This window comes from Littorina saxatilis, linkage group LG17 (assembly GCF_037325665.1).
Source record: "Littorina saxatilis isolate snail1 linkage group LG17, US_GU_Lsax_2.0, whole genome shotgun sequence".
NCBI lineage: Eukaryota > Metazoa > Mollusca > Gastropoda > Littorinimorpha > Littorinidae > Littorina > Littorina saxatilis.
The window spans coordinates 44,578,204-44,593,544 of NC_090261.1; the positions used below are offsets into that span (position 1 = coordinate 44,578,204).

The 15,341-nt window shown below is 40.5% G+C and overlaps 1 protein-coding gene across 2 annotated transcripts; it reads right to left on the bottom strand.

The window, feature by feature from the left end:
• Positions 1-73: 73 nt before the first annotated feature.
• On the bottom strand, positions 74-15,033 carry LOC138953170 (centromere protein K-like). 2 transcript variants are annotated; one of them, XM_070324970.1, is made up of 6 exons: positions 14,929-15,018; positions 14,335-14,448; positions 10,172-10,330; positions 4,477-4,644; positions 2,975-3,069; positions 74-368 (listed from the first exon to the last, which is right to left on the bottom strand). In XM_070324970.1, the coding sequence occupies exons 3-6, from the start codon at positions 10,313-10,315 to the stop codon at positions 224-226; spliced, it is 552 nt and encodes a 183-aa protein (XP_070181071.1). In that variant the 5' UTR covers positions 10,316-10,330; positions 14,335-14,448; positions 14,929-15,018; the 3' UTR covers positions 74-223. The 2 variants fall into 2 exon arrangements, with proteins under 2 accessions (XP_070181071.1, XP_070181070.1); XM_070324969.1 differs by having other exon boundaries at positions 14,335-15,033.
• Positions 15,034-15,341: the final 308 nt, after the last annotated feature.

The window sequence follows — 15,341 nt, forward strand, 5'->3', positions numbered from 1 at the left end:
CATACATGTGTTTGTGTATGTCGTGATATTCAACCAGTTTCACATTTTAAACTGAGTCTAAGAAATTCAAGCAGATAGTTCTAATGTTTTATTCACAAACAATATGAACAAAAACATGCATTCAAAGGGTTAATATTTGCAGTTAGTTTCTGTTTATGGTGGTAAGTTACACTCAAGACTCGTACAGATGCACTGTCCAGAGAAGAGAAATCTGGCAGACGGATCACAAGTGGAAAGGAACAAGCTTTATCCTCCTGTCATTGTCTGGATGCTGAAGAATGATGTTACACCGCAGCAACAGTTCAATGTAAGCCGGCCAGTGTCTCTCGTCCAGCATAAGATACGGATCATTGGGAGACTCCACACACCTGCAGACCCAACAGATCCAGGGTTTTTAGGGATATGGCTAGAATCAGAAAGTGATGGGTCATTTGACCAATGCATCAGAAAATGAAATTGCAAAATCAATGGGTTGGTCTTCGATACCATAAGATATGGATCCTTGAGATATTCTGCACTGGCAACGCGACTCGGATCCAGAATGCAGCAATCTATGGGTTATTTGACCGATTTGTTTTGAAATCAGTAGGTCATTGTCATATTTGTTTTGTTTGTTTGCATAACGCCCAGCCGACCACGAAGGGCCATATCAGGGCGGTGCTGCTTTGACATATAACGTGCGCCACACACAAGACAGAAGTCGCAGCACAGGCTTCATGTCTCACCCAGTCACATTATTCTGACACCGGACCAACCAGTCCTAGCACTAACCCCATAATGCCAGACGCCAGGCGGAGCAGCCACTAGATGGCCAATTGTAAAGTCTTAGGTATAACCCGGCCGGGGTTCGAAACCACGACCTCCCGATCACGGGTCGGACGCCTTACCACTAGGCCAACCGTGCCGGTCATTGTCATATAAATATCCTCATTATCATTACTATTAAAATCGATGGGTCCGGTCTTATACAGTGTACTCTTTAGTAGCACATCAAAACGACTCCACGTCCCAACAAAGCAATAACAGATCAGTGGCTTTTCCCAATGGACTTGGCTTGACAACTATCAACAATTCAAATCATTGATAAAACTAATTGTCAGTAAGTACTGGTGTCACATGACTGATGTGAACCAGTTGATTGGCTAATGGCGATGCGCTAAAACTGTTAACGCACTCCAAGAGTGCGCTAACTTTTCCACAGAGCGTATTCTTCCGCCCTTTGCCTAAACGAGACTGTACTCTCATCCTCAGAATTAATAAATGACATGTAGCTTATATTCTCCACAATACCAAATGGCCATAAATTTCCTGCTTCTCAATTAAAGCAGAAGTGGTTTTTTTCTGACAGATTGCATGTGCCTGTGCCACTGATCTAAAAATAGAAGCCGCTGCGTCTCAACTAATTTTCGACTTGCATAGATTCTAGAACAAGGCAAGAACAATCGAAATCGAAAATGTGTAGGGTTCAGAACGTTCTTACCATATATAAGACTTATTACCAGCCTGCCTCATGTGTGCAGACTCAATGCAACGTGACGAGCAATTTTTGTTTTTGAAATGAGACTGCCGTTGTTCGATTGCTCTAGCCTAGCAGACGACATAAACCCCGCTCAGCAAATAAACATGTTGGGCAAATGTGAACAAAAACCGATGGGGATATAATACCTGTAGAGTTCAGAGCATTCTTACCGTTCATATTTAGTACCAGACTCCTCGATGAGTGAAGATACAACACGAGAAACATACATTTATTTTGAAAATGTGCTAACCGTCTTTTCTTTCTTTATTTGGTGTTTAACGTCGTTTTCAACCACGAAGGTTATATCGCGACGGGGAAAGGGGGGAGATGGGATAGAGCCACTTGTCAATTGTTTCTTGTTCACAAAAGCACTAATCAAAAATTTGCTCCAGGGGCTTGCAACGTAGTACAATATATTACCTTACTGGGAGAATGCAAGTTTCCAGTACAAAGGACTTAACATTTCTTACATACTGCTTGACTAAAATCTTTAAAAAAATTGACTATATTCTAATTTCTATACAAGAAACACTTAACAAGGGTAAAAGGAGAAACAGAATCCGTTAGTCGCCTCTTACGACATGCTGGGGAGCATCGGGTAAATTCTTCCCCCTAACCCGCGGGGGGTTGATAACCGTCGAGCAGTCGATCATTGAGTCAATTCAAGGGGCACCACTCTGCACAGTCAATCTGTCGAAGCTCGACTGGAGGTTTTGAATCGCAAATGACTTGTCTAAGTGCACAGCCCTTTCTCCGAGTTCAAATGAGATCTCTATGAAAGATTATCACTTTTTTGCTTAACGCTACACTGGAATTTACCAACAGAAATTAAAACAAGAGTTTGGGTGTGACGAAAGCACGATACACTTGAGACAGCCCACACAAAACTTCAGTCTTCCACGACCTGACCACACAGTTATGCCTATTCAAATGCGCGTAGCAAAATGTGCGTTTTGAATTATCTTTTTTCTCTGGCGGTACTGACAATATCGTTATTGAAACAATCCCAGTGCACAAAGGGATTTATAGAGCAAATCTTGAAAATAATTATTGAACTCAGCGCTATGCGCTTCGTTCAATAATGAATTTTCTCGATTTGCTCTATAAATCCCTTAGTGCACTGGGATGTCTCAATAACTTAAATTATTCGGTATCCATCACATACATGTTCACTACGAAGGGACAGGTTATTCGATCATATCCTAAAGTTAAACACATTTTAGAACTTTAGAACTTTGTTTAAATCCTGAGTTTTCAGATCGTTCAAAATGCTGATTATCCTTTTTCAGCTGAACGAAAAATTGTAAAACTTAAAATAACAGCTTAGTTCCAGTGTGGAAATCTCCCTTGTAATGTTTGCTTGAAACATAGTTTTGGATGGACATGATCAGAAGAATTCCTTCATTAAAACAGCACAGATTGTTTGTTTCTAGAGGTTAAACTGTATGTACTTACTTTGTCATCAATTCTAAGAGGATAACTTTCAGTTGCAAAGTCTCTTTGCCGCTCTGCTGTTTTCGCGACCGAAGATCCTTTGAAGTTTTTGCGATCTGCAAAAGAGTGTTCAACCCAATAATTTGTCAGCACAATTAAGACCAGAAATCAACATCATACTCTTATTTTTTTTGAACACATCCTGAACTGGAAAACTGATAAATGCCTTACTTCCTGCTCAGCTCTACAGTTGGTGGATTCATATATCCAAGGAAATATATAAGTTGTGACATTCATGCATCGTGTGACCGAAAACTGACATGAACAGATGCAATCAACTAATACATTATAATGCATGAACTAGTTACATCTGATGCAGCGGAAAGACCAGTATGGAGAAGTATGTCAGGAAAAGGTGAAGAAGCAGATCACACCCACCACACACAACCTGACACTCAAACAAACTCACTCACAAAGCCTAAAACAATAAACAATTTCTGGAAATAACTGTTGTTGTTTTTTAACACTAACAGGCTGTGGGTGAACTGTACTGCGGCACTTGAATCTGAGGCCAGATACCGAAAGAAAAAAGCATCATATCAAACCAACACGGCATAAAAGACAGTGTCTGCTTGATACCATGCCCTTTTCTTTCAACAAGAAGAGCAAACGCTCGATCGAGTCACTTTCGCAGTTCTGAATATTATATGAGGCATCAGATGGACAGGAAGAAATTGCTATTCACAACACAATGAGTCACGTTCACATAAAATTTGAGCCCGGTCACTTTTATAGTTTCCGAGAAAAGCCCAACGTTAAGTTGTGTGTTGCCGAACAGAAAAGGCTAGTTATCTCCCTTGTTTTTCTGATAACGTTCGTAAAAGGCTACAGATGTAAATACTTTGATGTAAAGAATAATCCTACAAAGTTTCAATCACATCCGATGAACTTTGTCAAAGATATAAAATGTCTAATTTTTCCTTTGACGCTGACCTGTGACCTTGAAAAAGGTCAAAGGTCAACGAAACCATCGTTAAAGTGTAGAGGTCATTAGAGGTCACGACTAAACAAAATATGAGCCCGATCGCTTTGATAGTTTCCGAGAAAAGTTTGTCAAAGATATAAAATGTCTAATTTTTCCTTTGACGCTGACCTGTGACCTTGAAAAAGGTCAAAGGTCAACGAAACCATCGTTAAAGTGTAGAGGTCATTGGAGGTCACGACTAAACAAAATATGAGCCCGATCGCTTTGATAGTTTCCGAGAAAAGTCCAACGTTAAGGTGGTGTCTACGGACGGCCGGCCGCCGGACAGACTAACACTGACCGATTACATAGAGTCACTTTTTCTCAAGTGACTCAAAAACATGCACAGAAAAAACTATTTTTTCTCTCATTATATTCCATGATTGCTTGCCTTGGCTTCAAGCAGCACAGCTCCACTGCAGCTAATAAAAACTCCCGGAGAACAGACAGAGTTACTTCCAAACATTGTCAATTGCAACACCTTTCCCTTCACATTTACCTGAGCAGGTTCTGGTAAAGGAAAATGCTCCTCCACAAAGTCGGCCAGTTTTTTCATCATGGCCTCCTCAGTCTTGCCGGCAGCGTTGATCTTATTTTCCAGTTCCTGAGTTACCGTTTCCACGGCGTCCTGTGGAGGATCCTCTGCCTCCAGGCTGTTGGATTTTTCCTGATTGGAAAGGTAATCATTTCAACTTTTCAAAAGGTGATGAAACAAAGAATATTTCTGACAACTGATCCCTCCTTCTGAAAGTTGAAAACTCCAGGAAAATACTACTTGCTGCACACAGTGTGAGTTTCAAAAGTACAAAAAGTATTTGACATACGCTCTATTAGTGTATAAGTAGCACTAGTTGGTTCCATTCCAGAAAACCTGAGGGTAAAGAAGCAAGAAATAAATGTAGACATTTTTGAGACAATTCAATTCTATGAGAATGCCTTTGCATTGCAGTCCAGTGAAAACCGCTTTAAAGGCCGAGGGTCGGGTATAAAAGCAGAGCGGCGCGTGGCACTTCAGTCTAATGTCCAGCTCTTTTCAGGAAACGAGCTCTCACTTGAAATATTATTTTCAACAAGAAGAGCAAACGCTCGATCGAGTCACTTTCGCAGTTCTGAATATTATATGAGGCATCAGATGGACAGGAAGAAATTGCTATTCACAACACAATGAGTCACGTTCACATAAAATTTGAGCCCGGTCACTTTTATAGTTTCCGAGAAAAGCCCAACGTTAAGTTGTGTGTTGCCGAACAGAAAAGGCTAGTTATCTCCCTTGTTTTTCTGATAACGTTCGTAAAAGGCTACAGATGTAAATACTTTGATGTAAAGAATAATCCTACAAAGTTTCAATCACATCCGATGAACTTTGTCAAAGATATAAAATGTCTAATTTTTCCTTTGACGCTGACCTGTGACCTTGAAAAAGGTCAAAGGTCAACAAAACCATCGTTAAAGTGTAGAGGTCATTGGAGGTCACGACTAAACAAAATATGAGCCCGATCGCTTTGATAGTTTCCGAGATACTTTGTCAAAGATATAAAATGTCTAATTTTTCCTTTGACGCTGACCTGTGACCTTGAAAAAGGTCAAAGGTCAACGAAACCATCGTTAAAGTGTAGAGGTCATTGGAGGTCACGACTAAACAAAATATGAGCCCGATCGCTTTGATAGTTTCCGAGAAAAGTCCAACGTTAAGGTGGTGTCTACGGACGGCCGGCCGGACAGACTAACACTGACCGATTACATAGAGTCACTTTTTCTCAAGTGACTCAAAAATACTCTGTCTATACCAAACTCAAAAGCACCATTTTTGTCAAGCAAACATTTGAAGGTGTACACCACACATGCACCCCAAAAAGTGTTTATAATAACCCCTGGATAACGTACTTTCAGAAAAAAAATTCACTCGCCAAATTTGAATTCAAAATCAAACGGCTGTCAGTCGTGGTGGACTGGGCGGAGCTAAAGACACGAGAAAGATAATGTCCACGCACCGCTCATTCCTTTTCGGCAACACACACCCGCCACATAACGTTTACCAGATGTTGCCTGACCCCAAAGTTCCGGTCACTCCGCGCTATTGCAGCCGCCATGGATGCTACATGACACCACTGGTTAATCTGCCTGAGAGTGAAACACTTTCAATAATCGTTCTGTAATTAATAAATCGTTTCAAAGATAGTCTGCACTTTACGAATGTTAGTTTGGTATTTATTACTTTTTTTTTAAAAGTGAAACATATTCAACCGAAAAAAGTTCTTCTTGGGCTGAAAAGGGAAGCTGAAGTTATTTGGTGGATGAATACAATCGTCAGTGAAGTACCAATGTCTTCAATTTATGGCAGACTTTTCCAGAGAAAATAATTGTATACGCGTTGCTTGATGTTTCCGGTAGAACACCGCGTATCACAGTCATGCACGTTGGAACCAGGCACTCATGACTCATGAAAGACACTTTCTTCACTTTTTCACACACTAAAACACCATTATTCAGGCGACTCTGCAGCAAATGTCGTAATCCCTGTCTGTCACAGATATCATATTCATCCACATCCAGCAATAGTGATGCTCTGCTATCTAATTAAACATTTATTAGTCACAAAGCTGTTCTCCTCCGGACAGTGACGACGCGAGACCATGCCTTGACTGACTAAATGCAAGTTTTCCCACCAAATTTCTCCTCTTCCCGCAAATTTTGGTAACCTAAGACAAAACCAAACATGTGGGCTCGGGGAGCGAAATGCACGCTCACAGTGCCGTTATGTATCTGGATTTACTGGTCAACCTGAAGCCAACGGTCACATGCGTAATTAACAACCGCAAACTATATCTTTTGTTCAAAATAAGGGTGTCTAACAAGTCAGTTTCAACTTATATTCACAGGCTTTACATTTGGCTAAAGACAATGGTCAATATATTTTCTTTAGAGAATGCAGTCGGTTTGTGTAACAAGGGTTCCACTGTTCCAAAAGCCGGCTAGACTGACCTACTCGTCTTGAAAACGGTACCGACCTTGATACCTTGGGAACTGTAAAACCAAGACACAGAGCTACATAGTGGCGCCAATGTCTTGGGTGAAACATTCAAACATGCATGTACAGAAAGCAGTGACACATTTAACTCTGTAGATGGTCCCTCAAGTTCTTGGCATCCGATTGTTGGTGCGAGTTTCCACTCAGCATCAGGTTCTGCACCAAGAGAGAGGGTATTTCTACTCTCCAGTCTACAACACGAAGTCAGGTTGACCGGTTGCGTTAGTGCATGGCACTGCATAACTTTCACCATGTGCTCAGTTGTATTGCACAAGTGTACAAATGCGCGCGCGCATGCGACGGCGTGTGTGTGTATGTGTGTGCGTGTAATCTGCATTCAGAGGATTTATTGCTAGTGTGAATAAATTATTGCAACTAATAATGCTTCCAAATAACCGTCAGAAAAAAAGGTGAATACCACACACACACACACACACACATAACGGGACTTTACAGAGGTTCACAAGAAAGGCACACACACTGCCAAGGCGAGGTGGAATGCCTTGGCCACTGCATCCACCAGACTAGGTAACTTGTGACCTGTCGGTCACTGAAAATAGGCTCCGCCTATACCCATGGGTATTCTGGCCTGTTGGACCTCGGCCTTTAAGACCCGTTTTATACTGAATTTTGTTTTTCAGAGTCTGCAAATTTACCTGTATGTAATTGTAAGACTCACTTCCCAAAGTCCCCCCCCCCCCCCCCCCCCCCGAACCTAATTTCCTCATATATATTCTTACTCTTAAATTCAATAAATAACAAGAAGAGCAAACGCTCGATCGAGTCACTTTCGCAGTTCTGAATATTATATGAGCATGGGTGAAACCTAGGAAAATCAAATTGACTGAAAATTTTTTGAGGCAGGGGTCCAGGGACCGCCCAAGCCCTGGCGGGGTACGGGGCAGGGCCCCGTTAGGGGGTCCAGGGGGGCAACGCCCCCTGGCCGAAAACGAATTTTTGCATGACGGGCGCAGTGGCGCAGTGGTAAGACGTCGGCCTCCTAATCGGGAGGGCGTGAGTTCGAATCCTGGTCGCTGCCGCCTGGTGGGTTAAGAGTGGAGATTTTTCCGATTTCCCAGGTCAACTTATGTGCAGACCTGCTAGTGACTTAACCCCCTTCGTGTGTACACGCAAGCACAAGACCAAGTGCGCACGGAAAAGATCCTGTAATCCATGTCAGAGTTCGGTGGGTTATAGAAACATGAAAATACCCAGCATGCCTCCCTCGAAATCGGCGTATGCTGCCTGAATGGCGGGGTAAAAACGGTCATACACGTAAAAATCCACTCGTGCTTAAAACATGAGTGAACGTGGGAGTCTAAGCCCATGAACGAAGAAGAAGAAGAAGAAGAATGTTTGCATTATTCATTGTGATTTTGTGGCCTTTCCTGGCAAAAAAATACACTATCATGCAGGTCAAAAAAATACCTTCAGATTCTAATGATATGGTAAAAAGGGTAAACAAAATCAAAACAATTCACAGAAGTAATCATTTTTCTTGTGTATCCTTTCACACTTGCATCTTCCAACACAACGACACAATTGATAACAATTAACATTGACAACAGCCATACTACATGAAATAGAAAGTGAACAACTGAACAACTGAAATAAAAGTTCGAAATATTACATTGCCAGACAGGCATTGAACGAAATGATGAAACAGAATGTCACACATGCAAACAGCATGATGTAGCACTGCACAAAGTAGCAACTAAGCAGTAGCATCTCTTATAGTGCAAAGTTCTCAAGGAAAAGCACTTGAGTTTCAAGCACCAAACTTATCACACACAGTTTTAGTTTCATGAACTCCAACCAGTCCCATCGCCATTTGTTGGCTAGACCAGCATCAATAAGATCTGTCCGTGCGTTTTCCGTCAAAGCCGGCATCTTTGTCGCAGAAATCGTGTCACCACTTCGTAATGCCTGCCAAAACGCGAGAGAACTTTTTTTTATTTTATCGTGATGCAGAGCGAATCCGAAAGCGAAGAAACCTCACCTACAGGGTTTACCGCGAGCACGGGCAAAAGCGCTTCCGTTTCCGGGCAAACTGCAACCGGTTCACTATAGCAGTTCGAAAACGCGTTCCGCAAGTAGTTTCGTTTGGTTTAAAAAAAATAAAAAATAAATAAAAAATAAATTAAAATGTTTTTTTTTTCAAAATTGCAGATTGACGGAATTTCCGTCAGAATTATTTTCAGATTGACGGATTTCAGTCAATTGACGGGCTACTTTCACCCATGTATGAGGCATCAGATGGACAGGAAGAAATTGCTATTCACAACACAATGAGTCACGTTCACATAAAATTTGAGCCCGGTCACTTTTATAGTTTCCGAGAAAAGCCCAACGTTAAGTTGTGTGTTGCCGAACAGAAAAGGCTAGTTATCTCCCTTGTTTTTCTGATAACGTTCGTAAAAGGCTACAGATGTAAATACTTTGATGTAAAGAATAATCCTACAAAGTTTCAATCACATCCGATGAACTTTGTCAAAGATATAAAATGTCTAATTTTTCCTTTGACGCTGACCTGTGACCTTGAAAAAGGTCAAAGGTCAACGAAACCATCGTTAAAGTGTAGAGGTCATTGGAGGTCACGACTAAACAAAATATGAGCCCGATCGCTTTGATAGTTTCCGAGAAAAGTCCAACGTTAAGGTGGTGTCTACGGACGGCCGGCCGGATGGCCGGCCGGCCGGACAGACTAACACTGACCGATTACATAGAGTCACTTTTTCTCAAGTGACTCAAAAAGGTAGCTTTCACAGTACTGCAACACCACCTGAGATTGTGTCTCCACTGCCTCCCCCTGCTCTTATTTTGTGTGTACATACAATGGAACCCACTTTTAAAGACCTCTGAGAAAATCAGGCCTTAAAAAGGAGGGAGGGAGTCTAAAAATTGTGGTACATGCACAGAGGTTATAAATGAACAAAATATCTTCTTCTTCTTGCGTTCGCCGAACAAAATATCTGAAAAAAAAGACCCTGTTTTTTTCAGATATAACAAAATATCTGAAAAAACAGGGTCTTAAAATGAAAGGGAGTCTTCAATCGGATGTCTTTAAAAAAAAAAAAGGGGGGGGGGGGTTCCACTGTACTATGTCTCTCAACTCCGCATCAGTTTGAAAAAAGCTCAGCACAGTCGCTGAAAGTGCATGGTGTACCTGTAGTTTTTCATTGACGGCCACAAGCTGTTCCTTGTACTGCTCTTCTCGCTCCATACTGGCGAGCAGCTCCTGTCGCTGGGATTTCACCAAGGACACCGTCTCCTTCACCTGCGATACTTGCCTCTGCATGTCTGTCAGCATAACCTTTTTAATCACCTGTAACGGCACTGTAATGTTAGTTTCATTGAAAAGAAAAAGGTGACTGCACACAATATGAGATCATGTGGGTCTGTTTTTTCCCTTGTACGTGCGCGCGATAGCTGTCGCGGTGTATGAGTGCGACTACACGTGCCTTGGCGTGTGTGTGCGAGTGTGATACATGTATAAATGTGTCTCCAGGAATATGTTTTGTTTTAATCTTGTGTCGATACTATTTAGTTCTGCCTCGTTACTAGCCATTGAGTATAACTGTTTTATCATCATTGCTTTGTTGTTGTTCTTTGGCCATTTACGTTGAATGACTTGTTATACATCGACATTGATAGTTTTATTCTTCTTCTTCTTCGTCGTTCGCTAGATAGTTTTATCATAAGAACCTTTTCTAATTCCTATTAACTCGATGTTCTTTAACTATATTTATACATAAATGCATATTGTAAAGCAGTATGCATTGTTAGAGGATTTTTTTAGTAGCACTAGCAGTGTTTAAATGACGAAGCTGCTTTTCCCAGTTTTACCTAAGAGACCGACTGTATATTGTGTTATTGTATTTGTCAGACTTGATTGTACCAAGTCCCTACACATGTTGTAATGCGCTTAGAGCCAAATATTTTTGTTTTTTGTAAGGGATAGGCGCAATATAAATACACTTTATTATTATTATTATTATTATTATCGTGTGAATAAGAGAGCGTGTTTAGTCACTTTGTGTATACTTTGTACTGTGTGCTCAAACTAGTGCATTTGTCAGTATGTGTGCATATTTGTAATTGTATGAAAGCAGGTATACGCCTGACAATGTGTTGTTTGTCCACTAAATCGGTTATCGTGAGCATCAAATAAAATAAATGAAAATCTGTACCAAACTGGCAAAGTAGCTACCATTACCACGCCAATAATTGTGTTCAAACAAGGTACAATGTACTTCAATTGCAAATACTTGCACTTCACAGAACAGTAAACCTGTGACCATCACATTTCTGTCTCCAAATTCAAAGCATCAGAAAAGAAACTTAGACTGCTAAATCTGGCATATGAGAGCAAGACTGAAACGGTTGAGATATATTTGCATACCTGTTACGACAACAATTAACATGTACACACCAAACAATGCATACACAATGTGTGTGAGAGAGAGAGAGAGAGAGAGAGAGAGAGAGAGAGAGAGAGAGAGAGAGAGAGAGAGAGAGAGAGAGAGAGAGAGAGAGAGAGAGAGAGAGAGAGAGAGAGAGAACTCGAAAACTTTATTACCGAGGGATGATAGCATTAGGTCCATATGGTCCTTTCTTACAGCTAGTCCCTACTATAATACACACATGAAACAAAGAACAAATATGAAGAATAAAAAAATAAAAATAAAAAAAACAATAGGGAAAGGTATAACAAAATAAAAATTAAAAATTCAAAAGTGTGCTTGTTAATGGAAGCATACTATACACTTTCTCTTTTACACATCCTCACACACACTCGCACAAAGTGTACACCGACTTAGTCGTTAGAGAGGTGCTTTCGGAGCTGTCTTTTAAAAGAAGATAATGACAGACATGACTTGATATTTACAGGTAGTGAATTCCAAAGGAACGCACCAGAATAAGAAAAACTAGTTTTAAACAAATCGATGCGGGGCCTTGACAAGGCAAGGTTATTTCGAGTGTTTGAATAATATGACGGAGATGAATTGAAGAGTTGTATAAGATATGTTGGGGCGTCCTTATAGACGACTTTATACATAAATGAACATTTATTATACAAAAGAGAGAGGGAGAGAGCGAGAGAGACAATGACAATGACAATGACAATGACAAATTCTTTATTTACGAGGGTAGTGGCATAAGCAAACAGGTGCTTTTTTACATCCAGCCCTCGCCCATGGGAGGGTTTAATCTAATGATAATACGTTTTAAAAATGTTGGAATATCAATTAAAGAAGTAATAAAAACAAACGATGAACAAGCAAACGATTAAAAAAAAAATATATATATATGAGTTGTTCTTCAGTACTGGTGACAGAAAGGGGGAAAAGTGGTCAAAATTCAAATCTCTAGTTTTGTTTTTGAAATATTGCTTTTCATAAAGCAGAAATACTGTAGTATCTGTTGTACATAAGAAAAAATCACTGGTTCACATGGTTCCTACATAATCTAACTTTTAAAGCTGGTTCTTGTGTGTCTGTGTGTATGTTTGTATGATGACGATAGGACCCGAAACGGCTTCACGGACTGAGACAGGAATTGCAGAGAATGTTCTTTGCCACTCGAGTCGTGTCATAAGGTACTTTTGGAATAGCAAATTTGAAAGGATTCTTCAAAAAACGGCGGAAAACATTATATACCCTGTGAGCTATCGAGGATCCTCCCCGTCTGGGCTGTCGAAACATGGTCTTGTTAAAAGACGTTTTCAAATGCGGTTAACGGAGAGATACACTCGAAGCACATTTAGCGAAGTTATGTTGCCAAATCATCAAAGATCAACATTTCACTACACGGATCGATGTGCACAGTCGAAATAGATGTGACTTTCACACGACCGAAGACTACTTACTAGCAGACTAGCAGACGACAAGATCTAAATATTTAGATCAGTCAGAGCAATCCGTTGAAGAACAGTTACTCCGCTTATTCGTCTTCAGTTAAGCTTATTTCCCCTGCCATAAGTTTCCTTGCAGATCTGCAGTCGCGTAGTGAAATGAACTAGTGTCATCGGAAGATTCTTCTCAGTCAATGATCAAAGCACAGTAAGTTCTATGCTGACAAAAGTCACTTTCGGACAACACGACGATTGACTTAATTTATGAGCCCAAAGGTAACAATATCGACAAGAATGTACGCATTTGACATTAAATGAAACATTCATAGACAGTTTCCAACTCACCAGATCTGCCAAAGAGCCGTCATTCGTGAAAAAACGATGATTTTAATCAGACAGGTATCGGAAACAAGCCTTGGTCACCTGCGTTATTCCTTCCAAGGCGACGTGACGGCGCAACATTTGTTTGTTTATGGCTGTTTATCGCGAAACAACACAGTTGAAATTTGTGTGTAAAATACCACAAATTTGTGGTGAATCAGTTCGTCATCTGCGTTTCGATTGTAATTAAGTCAGATTGGAGTTACTTTGAATCGAAGGCGAGGGTAACCTGCGTTATTTGTGGGACATCGTGAACAAATTTGATTGCAATATTTTATACAGAAAGTAAATTTCAATGATTCTGGCTCAGACTTGTAGATCTGTTATGCAGTGTGTTGGTAGTGTATCTGCTTTTCTGCTATGAAGCTCATTTGGAGTGATACGCTGATCGAAGTGGGGTACCCTATGTGGGACATCAGCCGTATGCAGATTACGCCTCAGAACACTCTCGCATTTCACAAAGACAACAATAATTTGCAACATTTCAAGAACTGCATCAGTTTTATTAGATACTATTTCAACAACAACAGCACAAACACGACTATTATCAACAACACAGAACGGGAGGTAAGTCTTCAAAGACGCACCAAGTGTGCGTTCCCGTTTTTGGACGCCATTTTTGCTGGCATTTTCACAGTAAATCTTAATATTTCCATATCTATTGAATGATTTTGGTATTTTCTTTTATTGTGCCGATTCTCCTATCTCTCTGGCATGTACTGGGTGCTTTGTGACCAGTTTCTCCCCTAGACTGTATTGAAAAATGCGTCCGTGTGAGCTGACCCCCACTTGTGACCAGTAGCAAAGAACAACTCATATACATACAAGCGAACATGACATATTATTGTCAAAGGCATAATGAAAACTGTATCAATCAAGCAAAAACGTGTGCAACTTCGAGGAAAGAAAAGTTCTGTGAACTGAGGAATCAATGGAACAACTACGTTGCAAAGAGAGAGAGAGCGAGAGAGAGAGAGAGAGAGAGAGAGAGAGAGAGAGAGAGAGAGAGAGAGAGAGAGAGAGAGAGAGAGAGAGAGAGAGAGAGAGAGAGAGAGAGAGAGAGAGAGAGAGACTCATACAGTGAAACACCATACCTGAGGATCATTAGGCAAAGTCCGTGGGTCTGTTATTTTCAAAAGTGCCAGCTCTGCTCGCAGACGGCGTTCCTTCTCTCTCAGAATTCGTACCCGAGGCTGCACACTGGCGAACTGAGTGACCGATGACATTGAACTTCTTGATCAACTTGACGTTGTTCTTGGTGTTTCAATCAATGTTAGCAGGCTTCCGTGTCTACAACTAGTAGTTCTTGTAAGTACTTGTAAGTAAAACTTAAGGTAGTTAAACCAGGCACATGCACTTCACTTGTAGACTTTGTATCATGTATGGGCCCTAGTATGTTTCCCCGGGCAATCACAGGCGAAAGTTATCCCCAGAGGTAAGTTATATGTATATCATCTCAAATCTGATGCCAATATGTTCATATACTTGTATCAATTTTCGTTATGAAAGATTCCCAACACTCACAGACTTCACACAGTCAATAGGACCTCACAGAGCACTACGCCACTAGCAGTAGCAGACGAATTCACAAAATCAGCATAGTTGTTTTTTTATATCGCACTCATTGAATCACTAATTTTCCACAAAGATCACATTTTACGTCATCCAATTTTGTAATTCACACTCACTTGTTTAGTGGAACAAAATTACACCCGAATCGTCGTCCAGATATATATAAGTTCTACACTTCAAAATCCCCTCCTTCGTTTTGTTCAACCGGAAGAAGTTGAACTTGCGCGCTCAATTTTTGCAGCGGACTTGATAAAAGATTTGCGAGATAATGAGAGGCATATATATATCAATAAACGATACACTGTGTGATATTAATAAGTTACAACATTTCTATTAAAAAAAAATCGAAATGTGAAGAATTTTTATTAGAGATCACTTTGATGCATGGCTGAAGCTTAAAAAAGTAAAGTCCATATCGAAACCAATATTTCGTTTTCAGAATTAAAAAGTTATTAAGAAACAGAAACGAAAATTAAAAAAATGTTTGAAAAAGAAACCCATTGATTTCATCAGCAACAACTACCCAAGA

What these genes read in the sequence shown, in the direction of transcription:
- LOC138953170 (XM_070324969.1), bottom strand. Translation starts at nt 14,466, where the DNA reads ATGTCATCGGTCACTCAGTTCGCCAGTGTGCAGCCTCGGGTACGAATT. An exon ending in CTTTGCCTAATGATCCTCAG is followed by an intron (nt 10,331 to 14,334) that starts GTATGGTGTTTC and finishes GTGCCGTTACAG; the next exon opens with GTGATTAAAAAGGTTATGCT. An exon ending in CCGTCAATGAAAAACTACAG is followed by an intron (nt 4,645 to 10,171) that starts GTACACCATGCA and finishes CTTTCCAATCAG; the next exon opens with GAAAAATCCAACAGCCTGGA.